At 37.8% G+C, this 19,610-nt stretch overlaps 3 protein-coding genes and 1 long non-coding RNA gene across 54 annotated transcripts in view; 2 read left to right on the top strand and 2 right to left on the bottom strand.

The window, feature by feature from the left end:
• s1pr4 (sphingosine-1-phosphate receptor 4) overlaps positions 1–19,610 on the top strand; it is a 525,180-nt gene that overhangs the window by 401,726 nt on the left and 103,844 nt on the right. The window lies entirely within an intron of this gene.
• LOC141380147 (uncharacterized) lies at positions 463–3,195 on the bottom strand. The gene is made up of 2 exons (XR_012397666.1): positions 992–3,195; positions 463–886 (listed from the first exon to the last, which is right to left on the bottom strand). It is a non-coding gene; the product is annotated as an uncharacterized lncRNA (long non-coding RNA).
• On the top strand, positions 1,315–9,707 carry zgc:194627. Of its 2 annotated transcripts, none has more exons than XR_012397499.1 (4): positions 1,315–1,351; positions 2,251–2,291; positions 6,060–8,592; positions 8,903–9,707. XR_012397499.1 is itself a non-coding variant. In NM_001128805.1 (4 exons), exons 1-4 carry the CDS (start codon positions 1,344–1,346, stop codon positions 9,572–9,574), a joined length of 495 nt encoding a protein of 164 aa, NP_001122277.1. In that variant the 5' UTR covers positions 1,318–1,343; the 3' UTR covers positions 9,575–9,616. The 2 variants fall into 2 exon arrangements, 1 of the variants encoding a protein (NP_001122277.1); NM_001128805.1 differs by having other exon boundaries at positions 1,318–1,351; positions 6,060–6,386; positions 9,456–9,616.
• The window catches only part of si:zfos-588f8.1, a 100,834-nt gene continuing 92,341 nt past the window's right edge, over positions 11,118–19,610 (bottom strand). For 7 of the 50 annotated variants that reach the window (XM_068216244.2, XM_073936227.1, XM_073936226.1 and 4 more), the window contains 7 exons: positions 19,249–19,380; positions 18,503–18,626; positions 16,773–16,820; positions 15,675–15,790; positions 14,547–14,674; positions 14,381–14,442; positions 11,118–12,787 (listed from right to left, as the gene is read on the bottom strand). In XM_068216244.2, the coding sequence (XP_068072345.1) occupies positions 14,384–14,442; positions 14,547–14,674; positions 15,675–15,790; positions 16,773–16,820; positions 18,503–18,626; positions 19,249–19,380 (607 nt within the window). In that variant the 3' untranslated portion in view covers positions 11,118–12,787; positions 14,381–14,383. Of the gene's footprint in view, positions 12,788–14,380; positions 14,443–14,534; positions 14,675–15,674; positions 15,791–16,772; positions 16,821–18,502; positions 18,627–19,248; positions 19,381–19,610 lie in introns of all 50 variants that reach the window. The other 43 variants (XM_068216241.2, XM_073936214.1, XM_073936213.1 and 40 more) reach the window with 12 other exon arrangements.

Raw genomic sequence — 19,610 nt, 5'->3', positions numbered from 1 at the left:
ATATATATATATATATATATATATATATATATATATATATATATTCATCACAATGGAAAATATTTTTGTTTTTAGAATATTTATTAGTGATGCATGCAATGATTACAGAATAACGAAGAAAATGCAAAGAATGGCAATCATTGATTTTTGAAATCACCTTCAACAATTGCAAAAAGAGACTGAAAGAGCAGAAGCACAACTTCATCTGGCTGAGGAACAACTGACTCTGACCAAACTGCAGCAAACCAAGGCCAGATTTGAGATTTACCTCCTAAAGGCTTTGCTCAGACAAGCTACTCTCTCCATATCAGATGAGGAAGTCTGAACTTATTGTGGAATTTTTGACATAAACAATTTTTTTTATTTACATCTATATTTGTAACTTATTATAAATACCTCAATGTACAGTGTTTGTGTTGTTGGTCTCAGATAAACGGACTGCTGGAAGAGGATAGGGTGGGGTTTTTATTGTTTTTTTTTTTAAATGTGTGTTTTCATTTCTAATAAAAAATAAAGGTATATTTACCTCACACTGGCTATTCTACTTGTTGCTCTTTACATAGGCCTATCTATCCATCTACATTGTGATTGAGCACTGGTAATCCAGATTTGATCCTGAAAAGTTCCTATCCGGATCAGATTGATCCAATCCAATGTTGCTTTGAAAAACTGGCTCAAAAAGTAAGCTGGGTTACGTGATCACGGATCGCAAAAACAGGATTACTAAATCTGGATCAATTTTATCCGGATTAAACCTTTTGAAAAACCATGTTGGTGACCCCTGATCTAATGAATAAGCACTAGTATCTAATGAACAAGTACTAGTAACGTGAAAATAGAACTAGTACGGGTTATAGATTAAATGTCAATACGGCTTGCCATAACTCTACCCCCAGTGACATCACTCGTAGAAGAAGTGCAAAAAAGGTGGAGCTCAAGCTCCCCCTCGCTGGAGTTCAGCTCGCCCAAATGGCTCTGCAGCGAGCATCACTTGTTCAGACCTGGGGATTCAGGAGAGAGAAGTCCTCCTCATTTATCGTGTTTATATAAACATGATCTTATATGTAACAGGGCATTAACTTATTTACGGTTTATTTCTATGCATTTTAACTTTTCTGATTTAAGTCTGTTCTTGTGAGCCAACTGTATGTTGTTCGCCCTCCTTTCTCCCAGACCACTCCCACCTCTGCCATGCGCTCCACTCATATCTGGATGCATTGTTTAAAAACTTAACCTAACGGAGATAAGGGAGGGGCGGCGGGGGGTACACCTTGCAACTGTATTAAAATTCAAGTGCAGCATGTTCAACGGCTTACTGAGACGGATTACACGCAGGCTGCAATATGTACCGGTAAGACCTTTTTCCAATTTAAATTAAAACATCACGGTCGAAATTAACAGTGTAAACGAATTTACATTTACAAGTCATACGTGAATAACATATGTAGATTAATAAATATGTAGCCCCTAATGGTTTCTGCAAGCGGAGAAACCACATCCTCTTTTCCTTTCTTGCATTTGAAGCTAATGTTTGTGAAAACGATTAAGACAGAGATGCATTGTGATCCTTTCACTTGGGTGTTTTCAGAATTATTAAAACAACATTTTAGACGGTGTGAAATGACATGCTGTAACTGACCAAGCACATCATTTGTAGAAAAATGATGTTATTTGTAAAAAATAATGTTAATTAATATGTTAATAATGTTAATGTTAATAGTAAAAAAAATGTTAATTGTAAAAAAAATCATGTGCTGGGGTAAAGTAGGTATGTGTTGGTGCTGGAATTGCAACAAAACAAACGCAACTTCCATCGTAGTTTCTGTTCATTAGATCGACATATATTATTATGCCCGTTTTTTTAAATCACATAGCCTACACATCTTGTTTTTTACATTGTTTAGTTAAATCCCAAAATAAAATGCATAAAACGGGTGGATGGAAAGTGTGGAGTGATAAAAACGTAACGAGCATTGCGTTGGCAAACATTTTTGAATGAAAACTCCAGGTAAACAGAAAACGCCCCTTACTTTCGTTTTTCATGTCTTGACCAATCACAGCTATTTTCACTATCTTTACCAACCAACCAGGTGGCGGAGTGCAGACATGCGCATCATTCAAAATTAATGTGGCGGATTTTAATTTTATGATGCACAATGATGATGACAAACATATTTTATGTTATCTTTATCGACAATAAATTACTAAGTATATTCCTCTCTCTTTTCAATGTTCCCTCGTGCTTTTCAGATGCCTTTTCATCTGTCTATTGGTACCTTCTATAGATGCAGGTAAGAGAGTATACAGACACATATGTTTGATACAACTAACGAAAAGTATTTTTTCATATTTATGATTGAATTTTTGTCCAGTAATTTAGCCAAGTTGCTTCTGGATCACGGTACTATACCACATGTGACGGGTTGTAGGGTAGGGTAGAAGGGCTGCATACTGGAAATAAAAGTTACTTTCACTCTCTGCGATTTATATGGCAATATTTCACTTAATAAACTTTATAATTTTAGCTCGATTTGAATGATTTTGTAGGGGAGAGCATTTGCACAAAATAAAATAAACCACAAGCAGAGCAAATATGAAGGAGTCTAAAACTACAGATACAGAAATAAAATAATTAAATGTACAAGAATTGTGTAAATAATTAAACGCTATAGTTCATTTGTTTTAAAAAACAGTTTAAACTCGCTTGAAATATTTACAGAGGTCTTGAAATCTCAATTGGTAAACTTTCACGTTTTACTTTAAGTTAAACTGAAATTTCTCCAAAATGATCTTGGTTTGAATGGTTGGAGCCAGGCATGGGCTGGTATAAGATTCTGATGGTATGATAACCTTGGATAAAAATATCACGGTTTCATGGTATTGTGATTACTGCTCTAAAATATATTCTTTATAAATGTCTGGGTAAAAAACAAACAAACAAAAAAATCCTTTTTTGAACATAATATATTTTCAATTATGAGAAAAATTTAGAAATATTGTTGAACAGTTATCATCCCAGCAGGTACAGGATGTCAACATGACGTCAGATTGACGTTGTACCCCAATGTCATGGGGACGTTGCATTTTGTAACAGAAATTCGGTTGACGTCAGAATCCAACATCAGCCCGATGTTAACGTCCAACATCCAACCTACTGTAAAATAAACCAAATATCAACATCTAATGATGTTACAGCTTGACGTTGTGTGGACGTTACCACTATGACGTCTATCAGACGTTGGATTTCGGTTGCCAAACCTGATAAATAAATGTCAGTCTTTGACGTCAATATGTGTTTGGTTTAAGATGTTGGCTCGACATTGGATTTTGGTCACTTTCCAACTCAACCTAAAATCAACGTCATTTGACATGATTATTAAAGGTCAAATTAACGTCCTTAGACGCTGGCTAGACATTGAATTTTGGTCACCTGACATCACAACCTACATCCAACCCAATATTAAAGTCTTATATTGTTGTGTGCCTGCTGGGATGTCAGGCTAAATAATTCAAATAAATAGTTGACTGCTGTTTTCATTTGTCACAAAAATACATATTTCTGTATAATTTAAAACAAAACCTTTGGAGATCTTTTCTGCTGGAAATACTGTTGTCCTTAAAAAAATAAAAAAAATCATAATCACATAATAATCTTACATATACCCTAGGAAGGCTAAAGCAGAACATTTTGGCAGCTTTAAAAACCTTGACTTTTCTAAACCACTATACAACTTGAAAGCAGTTATCGTCCCATTGCCTAATTGGAGTTGGTCAACTACAATCCTGACTCCCCATTGCACATTCACGCAAAACAAGATATTGCGCAGCCCTACTCTGGAGCACAAAACCGGTCTTATGTTGCATTTGCATATTTGTGGGGATAGCCAAAAATACATTGTATAAGTTAAATGACCTATTTTTCATTTATTTCCAAAAATTATTTCTATATTATGCATGTTCCATGAAGAGTTTAGCAAATTTCTCACCACAATTGTATTAAAACTTAACTTTTGATTAGTAATATTGTATAAATTACTAATCAAAAATTACGTTTCGATACAGTTATGGTGAGAAATTTGCTGAACTCTTCATGGAACATACTTAAAAAGTACTGTGCAAGAGTCTTTAGCATTCAGTTACATTTGATGCTTTACTTAGGGTATTATGACAAACTTTATATACTTCTTATTTTCTCTTTATTAAAGTACAACCAGAAAATAAAGGTTCCAGTTAGATCTTTGTTGTCTAGACACATGGCAACAATATATGCAGTGTGTTCTTTTAGAAAAAGAAAGACAGAACATGCTTAATTGAAGGTACCTGTAGACCTTTTAGAAATGCTGAAAGATTCTCATTATTAAGGCCCAATACCAATTCTATTTTTGTACCCCTTGCCCTTGGTTTCTAGTGTGGTTCTGGAAAATCTCCATTTCAAGGGCTATCTAGGGTTTCCCCTTAGCACTACGCCTTAGAGACTTTGGAAGGGAAATGGCTAAAAGGGAGAATCAGACCTAAACAGGCCTGCACTTGCTCTATACCTTATAGATAGATAGATAGATAGATAGATAGATAGATAGATAGATAGATAGATGAAAGATAGATGATAGATGGATAGATAGATAGATAGATAGATAGATAGATAGATAGATAGATAGATAGATAGATAGATAGTGATGTAGATAGATAGATAGATGGATAGATAGATAGATAGATAGATAGATAGATAGATAGATAGATAGATAGATAGATAGATAGATAGATAGATAGATAGATAGATAGATAGATAGATGAAATATAGATGATAGATGGATAGATAGATAGATAGATAGATAGATAGATAGATAGATAGATAGATGGATAGATGGATAGATGGATAGATAGATAGATAGATAGATAGATAGATAGATAGATAGATAGATAGATAGTGATGTAGATAGATAGATGATAGATAGATGATAGAAAGATACATAGATAGATAGATGGATAGATAGATGGATAGATAGATAGATAAAAGATAGATAGATAAAAGATAGATAGATAGATAGATGGATGGATGGATGGATGGATAGATAGATAGATAGATAGATAGATAGATAGATGAAATATAGATGATAGATGGATAGATAGATAGATAGATAGATAGATAGATAGATAGATAGATAGATAGATAGATAGATAGATAGTGATGTAGATAGATGGATAGATGGATGGATAGATAGATAGATAGATAGATAGATAGATAGATAGATAGATAGATAGATAGATAGATAGATAGATAGATAGATAGATAGATAGATAGATAGATAGATAGATAGATAGATAGATAGATGAAATATAGATGATAGATGGATAGATAGATAGATAGATAGATAGATGGATAGATGGATAGATGGATAGATAGATAGATAGATAGATAGATAGATAGATAGATAGATAGATAGATAGATAGATAGATAGATAGATAGATAGATAGATAGTGATGTAGATAGATAGATGATAGATAGATGATAGAAAGATACATAGATAGATAGATAGATAGATGGATAGATAGATGGATAGATAGATAGATAAAAGATAGATAGATAAAAGATAGATAGATAGATAGATGGATGGATGGATGGATGGATGGATGGATGGATGGATGGATAGATAGTGATGTAGATAGATAGATAGATAGATAGATAGATAGATAGATAGATAGATAGATAGATGAAAGATGAAAGATAGATGATAGATGGATGGATAGATAGATAGATAGATAGATAGATAGATAGATAGATAGATAGATAGATAGATAGATAGATAGATAGATAGATAGATAGATAGATAGATATATAGATAGATAGTGATGTAGATAGATGGATGGATGGATGGATGGATAGATAGATGAAAGATAGATGATAGATAGATAGATAGATAGATAGATAGATAGATAGATAGATAGATAGATAGATAGATAGATAGATAGATAGATAGATGGATGGATGGATGGATGGATAGATGGATGGATGGTTTTGTGGTAAAAGGTAACTTATGTGTATATATATATTTTGTTCCAGCGTCTCTGCATCAGGTAGTTGAAAGCACTGAAGGAGACTCCATCATCTTACCATGCACCCACAAAAGAATCACACATGAAGGAAAACCACTGACAGTCCACTGGAGACACAACGACACCAGGAACGTGTACGATATCATCCACAGCAGAAACTCTGTAAAGGAACAACATCCAGCATACAACAGCAGAGCTGAAGTGTTAGATGAGCGACTGGAGAAGGGCCACATTGAACTCAAACTCACCAACCTGCAGCTCTCCGACACTGGAACGTACCTGTGCTTCGTCCCCGATGCCAGAGTTGAACACAGTACACAGCTGCTGGTCAAAGGTGCGTAAGAAGCCAAGTGTTCACAATCTAACGATACACATTGATAAAAATGCTCTACTATATGTTATCTCTGCAAGCAAGCCATACATTGGGTTAATTTTAGGGCTGCACAATATATCGAAAAAACAAATCGTCATTGTTATAATAGTGTAGAGTCGCAGAGAGTTACGATAAATTTAATTTATGCTGCAAACATTTTCTGTTGCACCCCACATGAAAAACATACTATAGTAGTTTATAGTAAATACTAAATTAGTAAATTACTCGATTAAATTTATTGTAGTGATAATATTGTTGCTATGGTAACACGACTACTATAGTATTATAAACAAATGACCCAATACTTTAGAGTATATTATTCTACAATACACCATAGTTTATTGTATAACACAAGTAAAGTACAAGAACAGTATTTAATACAGTTTCAGTCCACCAATACTACAGTATGCTGTAGTGTAAATACTATAATAAACGTAGTAAAATATGCTTTACTGGTCACGCTTTACAATAAGGTTTCATTAATAATTTTACTAACATGAATTGATTCTGAATAATACTTGTACAGCGTTTATTAATCATAGTTCAACATTTACTAATGTTTTATTAACATCCATATTCCTGCGTGTTAACGTTAGTTAATGCACCGTGCGTTAACGAACTAACAATGAGCGACTGGTTTTTCATTAACTAACATGAATAAATACTGAAATAAATGCATTGTGCATGGTTTGTTCATGTTAATAACTAACATTAACTAAAACAACCTTAAGGCTCATGCACAACGAGACATATTTTGCTTGCGTTTTCCGTCGACGTTTAGCGCCTCATGACTAAATAAAGGGCGTCACTGTGATCGTGCACACCAACGCGCAAAACGCCAGGCGCAAAAGCGTCATTTAAAAAAACGCCTCATGCTCGTTTTTTGTTTTTGTTTTGACACACCGCGTCAAAACCTTCTCCACCAATCAGATCGGCACTTTTGGTCACGCGCACGAAGCTACTGAAGTTACAGTAAACAGCACTTGGAGGCGCTCAAGCGCAAAACAGTCAACGCGAGCGTACATTGAAGAAGATGCCCAGAGGCGATATGAACGCGGAGCTGCTTATTCCTCTAGTGAACACTAATCATTTCTTCATAACTAGAGCTGGAGCTGCTGCTTAAACAATCCATGCTTGTTCGAGTCACCAGTAAATTTAACAAGAAGTGTGTGAACTCCCTCTCCTCCTCTTCTTCTGTGTTATAAGCGGGTGTCAAAAGCTTAAAGTTGTGCAGCGCCATCTAACGTCAAAAGAGTGATTTTGCATACTCTTCAGATTGACGCCAGTGAAAAGCGCTTGGGTTTGAATACTGAAAAACGTCTCGTAAAATGCTGACGATAAACGCAAACGAAAAGCATCCTGGTGTGTAGGAACCTTTATTGTGAGGTGTTAACGCTTTACTATAGACCTTTTTCTTGGCTACTGCATGGATGGTGCAACAGCAATCAGCATTTTTCCGGTAGAATGGTTAGAACTTCCGTTTACATCGTTTACAATAGGTAATTTGCGCTCTGAAAATGAGCCTCAATAGTATTTTTAATGGATTACGGAGTGTTTTTGTGACAACTTGGAAAGGTGCATGTTAAAGCCGTTATAATCTGTCAGATGTGGTTCAAGCGCGAGGGAAAACGTTCTCAGTTCATTAAGTGTGTTGTATTCACCACAGTTTGTGTTTTTCTGTCATTTCAAAATGACTCTAGTCTATATTTTCACTGTCACAGTTATTAAATCAGTGTGTCAGTGGGACAGTACAGGCTACGTGTGTGTGTGAATTACATTTGTTTAAGTTGGTTATATATTTAATAGAAAGAGAAACTGTTGACTTTAGCAACGACAAGGCTTCGTTTAAACTGCAGAAGATGCCGTCTGACAACGATGGGAAAACGCCACACAGCAGCTGTTTTCCATCTCATTAGATTGCATTTTTTTATATGATCAGTCCAGGAGGTGGCGCTGATCGACAACAGTTTCAGTTCAAAGATGATAAAAGCAGGTAAAATAGATTAAAACTCTCATTTCAAAGCTGTCCAAATGTGACTGTTTACACGTATCAGCTGCCGACCGATTTTGCGTTCTACGAAAAAGGTCTATAGTATGGTTCAAAACATTTAAATTACTAAGTGTTTTTTTCTTGGGCTGTTTATACAAATTTGACCAATCAGATAAGGCTTTACTATCTTTAGCCCCGCCTCCCCAGTAGTTGCTCTTCTGCTATTAGCAGAAATGGTGCAAAGGTGAACCTGGAGCTGAAAAAGGTCGAAACAAAAATGCGGAAAATGACAACAGCCAATTAAGAGTCAGAATATCTGTCAAGGTTTTCAGTCCCTTAAAGCGTTTTAAAGTCTAAATGTTTGCACCTTGACAGCTGTTTTAGACTGAATTAGATTATAACTAGAATTATTTTAGTAGGATCATTATTATTAAAAAGCGTGTAGTCTTAGAACAAGCCCCATCGTAGAACAGCAACTACTCTGAAGGCGGGGCTAAAGATACAAAGGCACAATCTGATTGTTCAAATTTAGAGAAACAAAAAATGCATTAAATAAATGTAATCACACATATGCAATATGCATTTTGCATATACATATATCTTGATAACAATGTTTTTGCAATATATTGTGCAGCCCTAATCACAATACTCAAAGCGCAACGCCCCATTCACACGGGCTTCAGCGTCAACGCTGGACAGAGGGCGTGTCTGAAGTTGGGGCTGACGCGATCGTCATAGCAGCGTTAGCCAATGAAATTAGTCAGCAATAAGCCACAGTCTGAGCTGGTGTATTTGCATGCAGCCATCTAATTGGCTGACGCTTCCGTCTCCGCTTGAAAAGTTGAGCAAGTCCCAACTTTTGCAGCAAGCAACGCCGACGGATCCACAATGCAGTTCGGCAACGCCTGACGTCACCCATTCAAAGTGAATAGGAAGCATTGACGCTGATGCCCCGTGTGAATGAAGCGTAATACTCGCATATTTCCCCAATATCCTGCAGTCCTAGCTCATTTACACTGTTTGTTTTTTTGCCTTCACAGAAAGAAAATTACCTGAATACACAGCAATTCAATTAAGAAGCCACGGCACAGAAACAACACTAGGCAGAACTCTCCACATCATTATTCCTCTATCTGGACTCATTCTGCATTACTTATGAACAGGCTTTTCTGAATGGTTATGTTATTGTCACTGAAGCACAAAAAACTGACTTTTATACTAAATAGCACAACTGAACATTGCATTGTTTTTGTTTTTTACCTATTAAAGTCATTTTATGTATATAAAAAAAATGTTACATTTGTTCATTAACTTCATTCCTTTGAAATTGACACGTCTGGGACGAGAAAGAGTAGATATTTTGGCCCATTTCCACTGAGTGGTACGGTACAGTACGGGTCACCTTTATCAGGCTTGCATTTCCACTGCCAAAAGGGTAACAAGGGTACCAATGGTGGGTGTGGTGTACAACAGACAGATGCTTCATACACATAAATACTTCAGTTTAAATGTTCATTACAAACATTTCTATGAACATGATTTGATTATAACTGCAGATCAATGACGAAATTGCCTTCTGTAACGTCTGTGATTGTATAAAATAAATGCAACATACTGTATATCAGTGGTCACCAAACTTGTTCCTGGAGGGCCGGTGTCCTGCAGATTTTAGCTCCAACCCTAATCAAACACACCTGAACAAGCTAATCAAGGTCTTACTAGGTATACTTGAAACATCCAAGCAGGTGTGTTAAGGCAAGTTGGAGCTAAACCCTGCAGGGACACCGGTCCTCCAGGACCAGGATTGGTGACCCCTGCTGTATATGAACACAAACAGACCCTTACAGTTTCCGATGTGTAATCAAATACGGAAAAACTACACACAGCATACATGTAGTCCTTATTTGGGTTAAAAAAAAAGCACGAAACAAATAGCCAACAGTCAGTCCAAGCCTCTCATCTGTGTCTTTAATCTTCACCAGCACATGTGACCTCTGTTAGAAAGTAATTCCATCATTCTGAGTTCATAATAGTCCTAAAGGCGATGATAATAGCTAAACGTGGCAGTTTGTTCATGTTTTAGGTTGCAGCAAGAATCATTTGCTCCTTTGTTTTTTCCAGCTTCTCCTTTGTTTTGTCGCACTTCACTCTCGCGTTTGTTAGTTTCTGAAAGGATTGGATGTCAGATGCACTTCAATAATCACCCGCATGTTATTATCAGCTTAAGAAGTTCGTTATTCCAAATATAGATGCACAAGCGAGAAAGCAAAACCATTCGCGCTTTAAAACAACGAGGCACAGAATCTGCTCTTCTTCTTGGCTTTGTGGCTGTTCATCAAGACGACGACAAGATTTGTTTGAGCTCGGGTCGACCATGGTTATTATATTATTACGATGTAAAGTCTCTGTTGTGTATTTAAAACATCCTTTGTTTTCATTGAGTGACGTATCTCTGTAAACCAATAGCATTCAGCTGAGCATCTAGCTTCACCTTTTGCCAGGCTAGGTACCCTTTGCAAATGGTGCCCAAAAAGTGGTACGGGTACAGTTCGCTTTTAAGTACATTTTGACAGTGGAAACGGCCATAAAAGTGAACCAAAGCGTACAGTACCTCTCAATGAAAATGGCCAATTGTGCTACACCTAGAACTAAAAAGAAACCACAAAGAATTATGGGTAAAAGAGGTATTAAAAGCACACAGGTTTGCGGCCAGTACAAATTGTATTGTAAGAAAATAATTAGTTCCATTTCTCCATTAAATCCAAAAAAGTCATCAATGAGGACTCAAATACAGCGATACTAATAGGCACACACGGTCCTCAAAATGCAAAAACCATTTACATCCGAGTCATCCATCCGGTATCCATCCTCTCCATTCAACATTCATCAGCAGACGCAAACTCTTGACTTTAGTATTAAACACAATGGCTTGGCCACTAATTATATTTAGTCCTACAACATAGGTCTCAAAATCAATGCCTGGAGGGCCGCAGCTCTGCACAGTTTTGCTCCAACCCTAATCAAACACAGCTGATCTAGTTGTTTAAGACTACTAGACACTACTGCATCCGCTGTGTTTGATCAGGGTTGGAGCAAAACTGTGCAGAGCTGCGGCCCTCCAGGCATTGATTTTGAGACATATGTCCTACAACAAAAGCTATTCTCAATAGACATCCATGCAGATCCAAAGTGTCACATCGCTCATCCAAACAAGAGTTCTGGAAGAAAAATTGCATTCGGTTATGGCAGTCTGGTCCGTGAGGGAAAACCTCTAGTGCTGCATCTTCCCACTCCAAACACCCTCCTCCATTGAAAACGAGTTGTGCAGAGAATAAAGGAGGGTGTACAGCTTAAAAAGCCCATTTAAAGAGACAGTTCACACAAAAACTGAACATTTCATCATTATTTACTCACATTTCGCTTGTTCCGAAGCTATTCGAGGTTCATCTGCTGAACACAAAAGAAGATGTTTTGAAGAATGCTGAAAATCTGTAATCACCGACTTCCACAGTATTTGTTTATCAATTTATGGAAGTCAATGGTTACAGGTTTTTTAACATTCTTCAAAATATCTTCTTCAAAATTCAGCAAAAATAAAGAGAGCACTTGAGGGTGAGTAAATAGTGTGTACATTTTTGCATGGATTATCCCTTTAAGGAGAGCCTGGTTATTCAGATAATTCAACGAAAACCTCATAAAGGCCTGATTCCTGTTCGTTAAACACACACACATACACACAAAAAGGTGCAAGACATTTTTCTTGACACTTAAAAAAAATTGAAGCATCAAACATTGAAAAATCAATGCCTGAATGCAACAAATTCGAGTCTTAAAAAAAGGTTTTAAAAATATCCAATATATTATTAGTATGGAAAAAAAAGTGCTAGTTGAGATGATTCTCAATTAATGACTGCGGGAAAACAAGACTGATCGATACTTCCAGAGCCGAAAGCTTCAATTTAATCCTTTACGAAAGCAATGTCCGGGTCTGAGAAGCGTCTGGAGGTGGTCTGGAGCTCCTGAGTGCTGGAGGCGGCTGCTGCTGTGGACGGGAAGAGCAGCTCGGTTCCTGCGGCAATGTACAGGGACTGGATGCTGTCTTTGCGGCGGCCGGGATGCTCGCGCCGCGTGATGAGGGTGAGGGACTGTGCCTTACGGGGATTGAGGGACTGGACAGCTGGGTGGCACAGGACTCCTGGGGGCAGCTTGACCGTCCCGGGAATGATAGGATAGCGGCGCTGGAGCTGAAGCCTGGGAGAGGACAGTGAGGGAACAGAAGAAGGGCTGTCATCAGCCAGTGTGGTGCCTCCTGGGGCCAGGAGGATTGGCTTAGGAAGGGAAGTCGGCGAGGATAACCTCGGCATTGTTTGCCCTACGATAAGAAGACAGGAGCAGTCAACACCCAAAGAGGAAGAAACGCCAAAGCAGAACCCAAGACATGCTCAAACAAGTCAGGATAGGGAGACAGCATGCAGTGTCTCATTCCACCACCACCACATGCTGGACATGCAGGTACATAACAGCAGCATGCTGGACAATAGATTGATGCATTGCGATTCGTGGATTGTTTTTTATATTTTCGGAATGCACCTCAATTCTATTCTAAGCATAGTTTTTTACCAGCAGATGGTGCTCTAGGCTAGTTTTTAACCAGCAGATGGCGCTCTAGGCTAGTTTTTAACTGCAGATGGCGCTCTAGGCTAGTTTTTACAAGCAGACGGCGCTCTAGGCTAGTTTTTACCAACAGACGGCGCTCTAGGCTAGTTTTTACCAACAGATGGCGCTCTAGGCTAGTTTTAACCAGCAGATGGCGCTCTAGGCTAGTTTTTAACAGTAGACGGCACTCTAGGCTAGTTTTTACAAGCAGACGGCGCTCTAGTCTAATTTATACCAACAGATGGTGCTCTAGGCTAGTTTTTACCAGCAGATGGCACTCTAGGCTAGTTTTTACCAGCAGATGGCGCTCTAGGCTAGTTTTTAACAGTAGACGGCACTCTAGGCTAGTTTTTAAACAGCAGATAGTGCTCTATGCTAATTTTTAACAGCAGATGATGCTCTAGGCAAGCTTTTAAACAGCAGATGGCACTCTATGATAGTTTTTAACAGCAGATGGTGCTCTATGATAGTTTTTAACAGCAGATGGTGCTCTATGCTAATTTTTAACAGCAGATGGCACTCTAGGCTAGTTTTTAAACAGCAGATGGCGCTCTAAGCTACGTTTTTAAACAGTAGGTGAAGCTCTAGGCTAGTTTTTAACCAGCAGATGGTGCTCTAAGCTAGCTTTTAACAGTAGACGGCACACTAGGCTAGTTTTTAAACAGAAGATGGCACTCTAGGCTAGTTTTTAAACAGCAGATGACACTCTATAATAGTTTTTAATCAGCAGATGGCGCTCTAGGCTACGTTTTAAAACAGTAGATGAAGCTCTAGGCTGGTTTTTAACCAGCAGATGGTGCTCTAAACTAGCTTCAAACAGTAGACTGTGCTCTAGGTTCGTTTTTATCGGAAGACAGCGCTCTAGGCTAGTTTTTAAACAGAAGATGGTACTCTAGGCTAGTTTTTAAACAGCAGATGGCACTCTATGATCGTTTTTAACAACAGATGGTGCTCTATCCTAATTTTTATCAGCAGATGGCACTCTAGGCTACGTTTTTAAACAGCAGATGGTGTTCTACGCTAGTTTTTAATAGCAGATGGCACTCTAGGCTAGTTTTTAACAGCAGATGGTGCTCTAGGTTAGTTTTTGACTATATACTAAAATGTTCATAAATAAGATCGCTTGTGGTCAAATGTACTTCCTGCAGCTCAACTTTTATGGCACAAAATTAATGTAAACAAGGCTCACTATGAACATGAAAATTGTTCAATTTCAGTTACTATGAAAATTATTAATGTAGAATCATTTCTCAATGTACCAATATATCGTCCCAGCCCTAAAACCACTTGAGCTAAATGAGATCACAACCTGCTACAGAGTGGACGGCACCGCCACCCTCTTTAAATGCTCCAGAAGCATCCCATCCAGACCTGTTCCACACACAAGGACAGGACCCAAAACATGGGTGACTACTGCAGAGAAAAGAAAAGGAGATTTGGTCCGAAATGGACGGAGTCTGTACCTTAATACTGACCTTCCGTGTCCGAACAGACAGCTCGCTCCTCTAACAGGCTCTCAGAGCTGACTGATGCCTCTGAATCGAGGTTCTCCTGGTCAGAACCGGGTTGATCTAGTTCAGGTAACCTGCAGGCGAGGTCCTCTCTGGAACACAAACACAAGAAAAAGTTGATTCAAGAGTCAAGCAGTGTGCTCCTGAGCAGGAAATGAAAACTGATCCTGGACTGTCCTGCAGAGATCTGCTCCCTCACTAATCAAATACATCTTCAAAATATAAAATGTCTTCTGAGGCCCATTCTTTGTCCCTTGCTTAATACTTTTATAGATATTGGATCTTTTAATCATGATAACTGATCTCTGCCAAAAAGCAGAGATCAGTTGCCAAAACTTGATCTCTGCCAAAAAGCAGATGGCTGAATCAAGCCACCTATAAACATGACTATTATTATAGACTCTCAAAAATACAAAACATACAAAATCTGGGGCGGTACCCATGTGAAGGTTCCTAAAAGGTCACCAATCTTGGTCCTGGAAGGCTGGTGTCCTTGGAGAGTTTGGGTCCAACTTTCCCTAACACACCTACCTGGAAGTTTCAACAATACCTAGTAAGACCTTGATTGGCTTGTTCAGGAGTGATTAGGGTTGGAGATAAACTCTGCAGGACACCGGTCCTGCAGGAACATGTTTGGTAACCACTGCCTTAAAGGTATAGATTAGTGCCTAAATCAGGGGTGCTCAACCCTGCTCCTGGAGATCTACCTTCCTGTAGAGTTCAGTTCTAACCTTGATAAAAAGCACCTGTCTTTACCAAGTGCTCCTTCAGTGCTCCTGTGTTTGACCAGGGATGGAGCTGAACGCTGCAAAAAGGTGGATGAGATAGGAAGGCACCCCTGACCTAAACTGTACATGTAAGTCCATAAAAGGTACAGGAGAACAAATTAAATCCTTTGAAAAAGTACCATACCATCACCGTTTTTGAGTCTAGATTGAAAGAAAATATCAGTGGTTGGTACAGACTTTCAGTATCACCTTTGCTCAAAATGACACTAATATTGTTTAAATCAAATAAGCTGCTCTAGACAAGGACTGAGTTAATCCCTGGACTCAAGGGGTACATTTGGTCCTGGGATCTCAGTCTACATACTTTTCCTGCTTGATGGACTTGATCCGCTCCACCAGGCTCCGCTCAGCCTCAGTGTCTGAATCCAGTGGCTCGTTCTCAGGTACAACACAAAGGTCAGAAGATGGCTTTTCCCGAATCTAGAGTCCAAACAAATACCAACTTTAACTCAAGGTAACAAAACTGACACAATTTAAACAACACTCCACTTTTTGACAATAGGCTCATTTTACAAGCTACCCAAAGATAAAGAGTTGAGTTTTCTGTTTTTGAATCCATTCAGCTGATTTCCTGGTCTGGTAGCAACACTTTTAGCTTAGCTTAGCATAAAGCATTGAATCAGATTAGACTATAAGCATTTTGGATAACTATTAGATAGGTTTAGATCATTTCCTAATTAAAGCTTGGCTCTTCTCGGTCTTAGTACACAGTTAGTACACAGAGATGTTTCATAAGTGAGTCTTGATGAAAAAAAAAAGGTTTTTTGGGAAAGAATGACAACTATTCGGATGGATGTTATGGTATTGAGGAACTAAACACAATTCAAAGTATGGAAAACCTTCAAGGCATGAGTTTCAAAGGTTTGTGGGACTCAAACAATCAGAAAACAAAGACAAATGCCTTGCTTTCATTGAGCGGTTCAGTACAGTACAAATCTGAATGTGCAACCCTAAACAGACTTTAATACTATTGTGCTATATAACCTTATAAAAAAGAATCCCAAATTAGTGTTGGGTATGATTACTTATTTTAGAACCATTCACAACTTATGTACATTTGAGTAAGCGGCAAGCATGAGTAAGGGGAAATAATTGCTTACCCACACTGTACTGTAAAGAACCATACCACTTAATAGAAATGAGACCAAACAATCAGATTTGTTCTTTCTATACAAGCTTTGAAATTCATGCCGTTCACTGCAACGACCACCCAAAACCAGCACACATCTACACCGACATCCACCCCACACCCTCTTAGAGGTCTACAGGTCTATAAATGATACTAGTGCATGCAGTGGGTTGAGTTAGTGTTAGTGGGCATGACTTGTTTACGTTGCATGCACACTGGATGCATGAACATGCCAAACTACTGTCTGTCACAACACCACCAGGACATACATACCGCCACTTCTTTGTAAGGAGTGATAAACCTGAGAGGTAAATGCCAGCACTAGAGACATAAAATGAGAAGCAAAAAAGCAGTGTGAAAGTTACTTTCTGTTGGAAGCCTATATCTAACAAATACTATAGTAATTTACAGTAACAACTGTAGTGTTTTTAAATTTTATAGCAACGTTCTTGAATTAATCTGTTGTGGTAATTCTTTAGTTGCTATTTTATTATATAAAGGCTGAGGCCATCTTCCAGCCTCCACCGCGGTGACTGAAGCTCTGCACAAGACTTTTGGCCAGCGGAGAAATTAAAATGGTCGTGCCCAACTGAGTCTGGTTCTCTCAAGGTTTTTTTTCTTCACTCCCATCAGGTGAAGTTTTTTTTCCCTCTCCGCTGTCGCCACTGGCTCGCATGGTTCAGGATTGGGAGAGCTACGCATCGATGAATTTGCTCTTTAGTGTTTGAACTCTCAGTAATGATTAAATCACACTGAACTGAGCTAAACTGAACTGAACTTAAACACTAAAAACTGAACTACACTGTTCCAGTTACTATGACCATTTATGTGAAGCTGCTTTGACACAATCTACATTGTAAAAGCGCTATACAAATAAAGCTGAATTGAATTGAATATATATACTATAGTACTATAAACAAATGACTCAATATTGTAGTTTTTAAAACTTTAGGGTATACTAAACTACTATACACCACAGTTTACAGAGGAATGCAATTAATTCACTAGAGTTACTACTACATTCATTGACAGAGTCGTTCATACTGTAATATTTACAGTCTAAAACACTCTACTAAAGTAGTGGTCCCCCAACCTTTTTGTCACAGTGGACCGGTCAACGCTTGACAATTTTACCGAAGCCCTGCTGTATTTATGAAGAAAATTAAAAAGCACTGCAGTGCTAACGGTGCCGAAATTTGTATATTCCATACAAAATATGCAGCTAATTGGTCAGTTCTTGTCACGTGACTTGCAGTGCACTTACAGTGCATTTACAGCATTCTGAAGATGTTTTCAACTGGGTGTGCCTGGAAGGGTCAAGCAAGTCATGGTGCTTGCACACAAGCCGCGTGCCTTCATTTGAAATTACAAACTTGTGCACGAAAAAGACGCGATATGTGAATGGCCGCCATCATTTGCAATTTCCAGCAGTTGATCTTCTTGCACAGACATGGTGGATTCACCTGATTTGTTGACAAATGGGTTGCAGATCTGTTCCTTGGCAGTTTGAGGGTCTTTCACTGGGCCTTTTCCTCTTAACAAAGAAACTTTCTAAAGACGTCTGTAATTTACTCATTTTGCTGCTTGTGCGTTAAATTACAGTGCTCAAGTGACCGAGACGTAAGCAAGAGAATACGGACATTTTTCGAAATTAATGTTTGTTTTTTTTTCAAAATAAAAGATCGTTCAGACTCAGATAATTAATAAAACAGAAACAATTAATAATTTCTTGTGCGTCCCAGTACCAATTGATCCACGAACTGGTACTGGTCCGGTGCCTGGGGGTTGAGGACCACTGTACTAAAGTATGGTTCAAAAACACTGGTGTTTATGATAAATTACTATAGTATTTTTTTTCATATGGGAACTTTCAGACTGTTGGGAAAACAAATAGCTTAAGGTGGGGAAAATGGGGAAATACAAACATTTCTCTCAGGTATTTAAGACTTGAAAATAAGCAGACAGAACTGCATTCTGCTAAAGTGAAGGTGAATAAAGTATACCGTGTTTTTCCTTTTCAGCTTGAGCTGATTGACAGCCAGTGCCTCTGCATATTCAAGCTGCTCGATCTCCTCCATTTTCTCATTGTACCTCCGGATTTGTTCGATAAGTAGCATCTCCACACAACTGAGGAAAGTAAAGGTTTCAGTCTTGAGACTTTGAGCATTTTAAAACACATTTATATAGGGCTGCACCAATATGGACCGATAACCAACAACTCTAACAACTACGGATGCCAATAGTCAATATATTATCTAATAAATATACATTTAAAAAAATATATTCTGCATGATTACACAAACAAAAGACAAACACAAAGACAACTGATTTTATTTGAAAACCTTAACTTCAGACAAGTTTGAACTGATCTGTAAACTTATGTATGGTTTTCTGTGGCCAACTTTCTTTTAAATAAATAAAATCTACTGCCTCAAACAAATATTGCATAAACGAAGCAACCAAGTCTCTAAACATTAAACGAAATCTAAATATCAGTAAAATATAAATATAAAATATATATAAAATATAATATATTATAATTAAAAAATATAAAAATATAATATCAGCAAGGATATTCAATTGTTTAACCAGCACAAATAATACATAATTTGTCAGTTTAAAATATCGGCCCAAGTTTGTTATCGGAGCAATACAGTTAACATTATAAATAGCATTTATTAACGAAATACCCTACATTTATTTTTAACAACACATTGTATCTTGAATTGTTGACATGCATTAGTCTTACGTGGTGGTTTTGGCAACGTCCTTCATGCTCATGAGTGGATCTGCGCTATCCGGACAACGGAGAATGCATGGGGCAAAAACTATGGCCAGAGAGTTTGGCGTCATCCGATTGCTCTTCTCTTCCTTTGCAACCCTAAAATGAGTCCAGAGAGAAAAAAAATGTAACGTTTTTCACAAACAAAAGTAAGTTTCACAACTTATTCCAGAATTACAGACACATTCAAAACATTTTCCATTAATGTAATTAATACATAAGTATACAGTAAACTAAATACAATACTGATGTATGTAATGCAAAATTATCAACTATTGTTGGAGCCATTTATGGGTTGCAATTTTCTTTTGCACCACTAGAGGGCGTAT

Source organism: Danio rerio, chromosome 22, assembly GCF_049306965.1.
Source record: "Danio rerio strain Tuebingen ecotype United States chromosome 22, GRCz12tu, whole genome shotgun sequence".
Classification (NCBI taxonomy): domain Eukaryota; kingdom Metazoa; phylum Chordata; class Actinopteri; order Cypriniformes; family Danionidae; genus Danio; species Danio rerio.
Note: the sequence above shows the minus strand (reverse complement) of the source record. Positions and strands in the feature narration are given on the sequence as shown.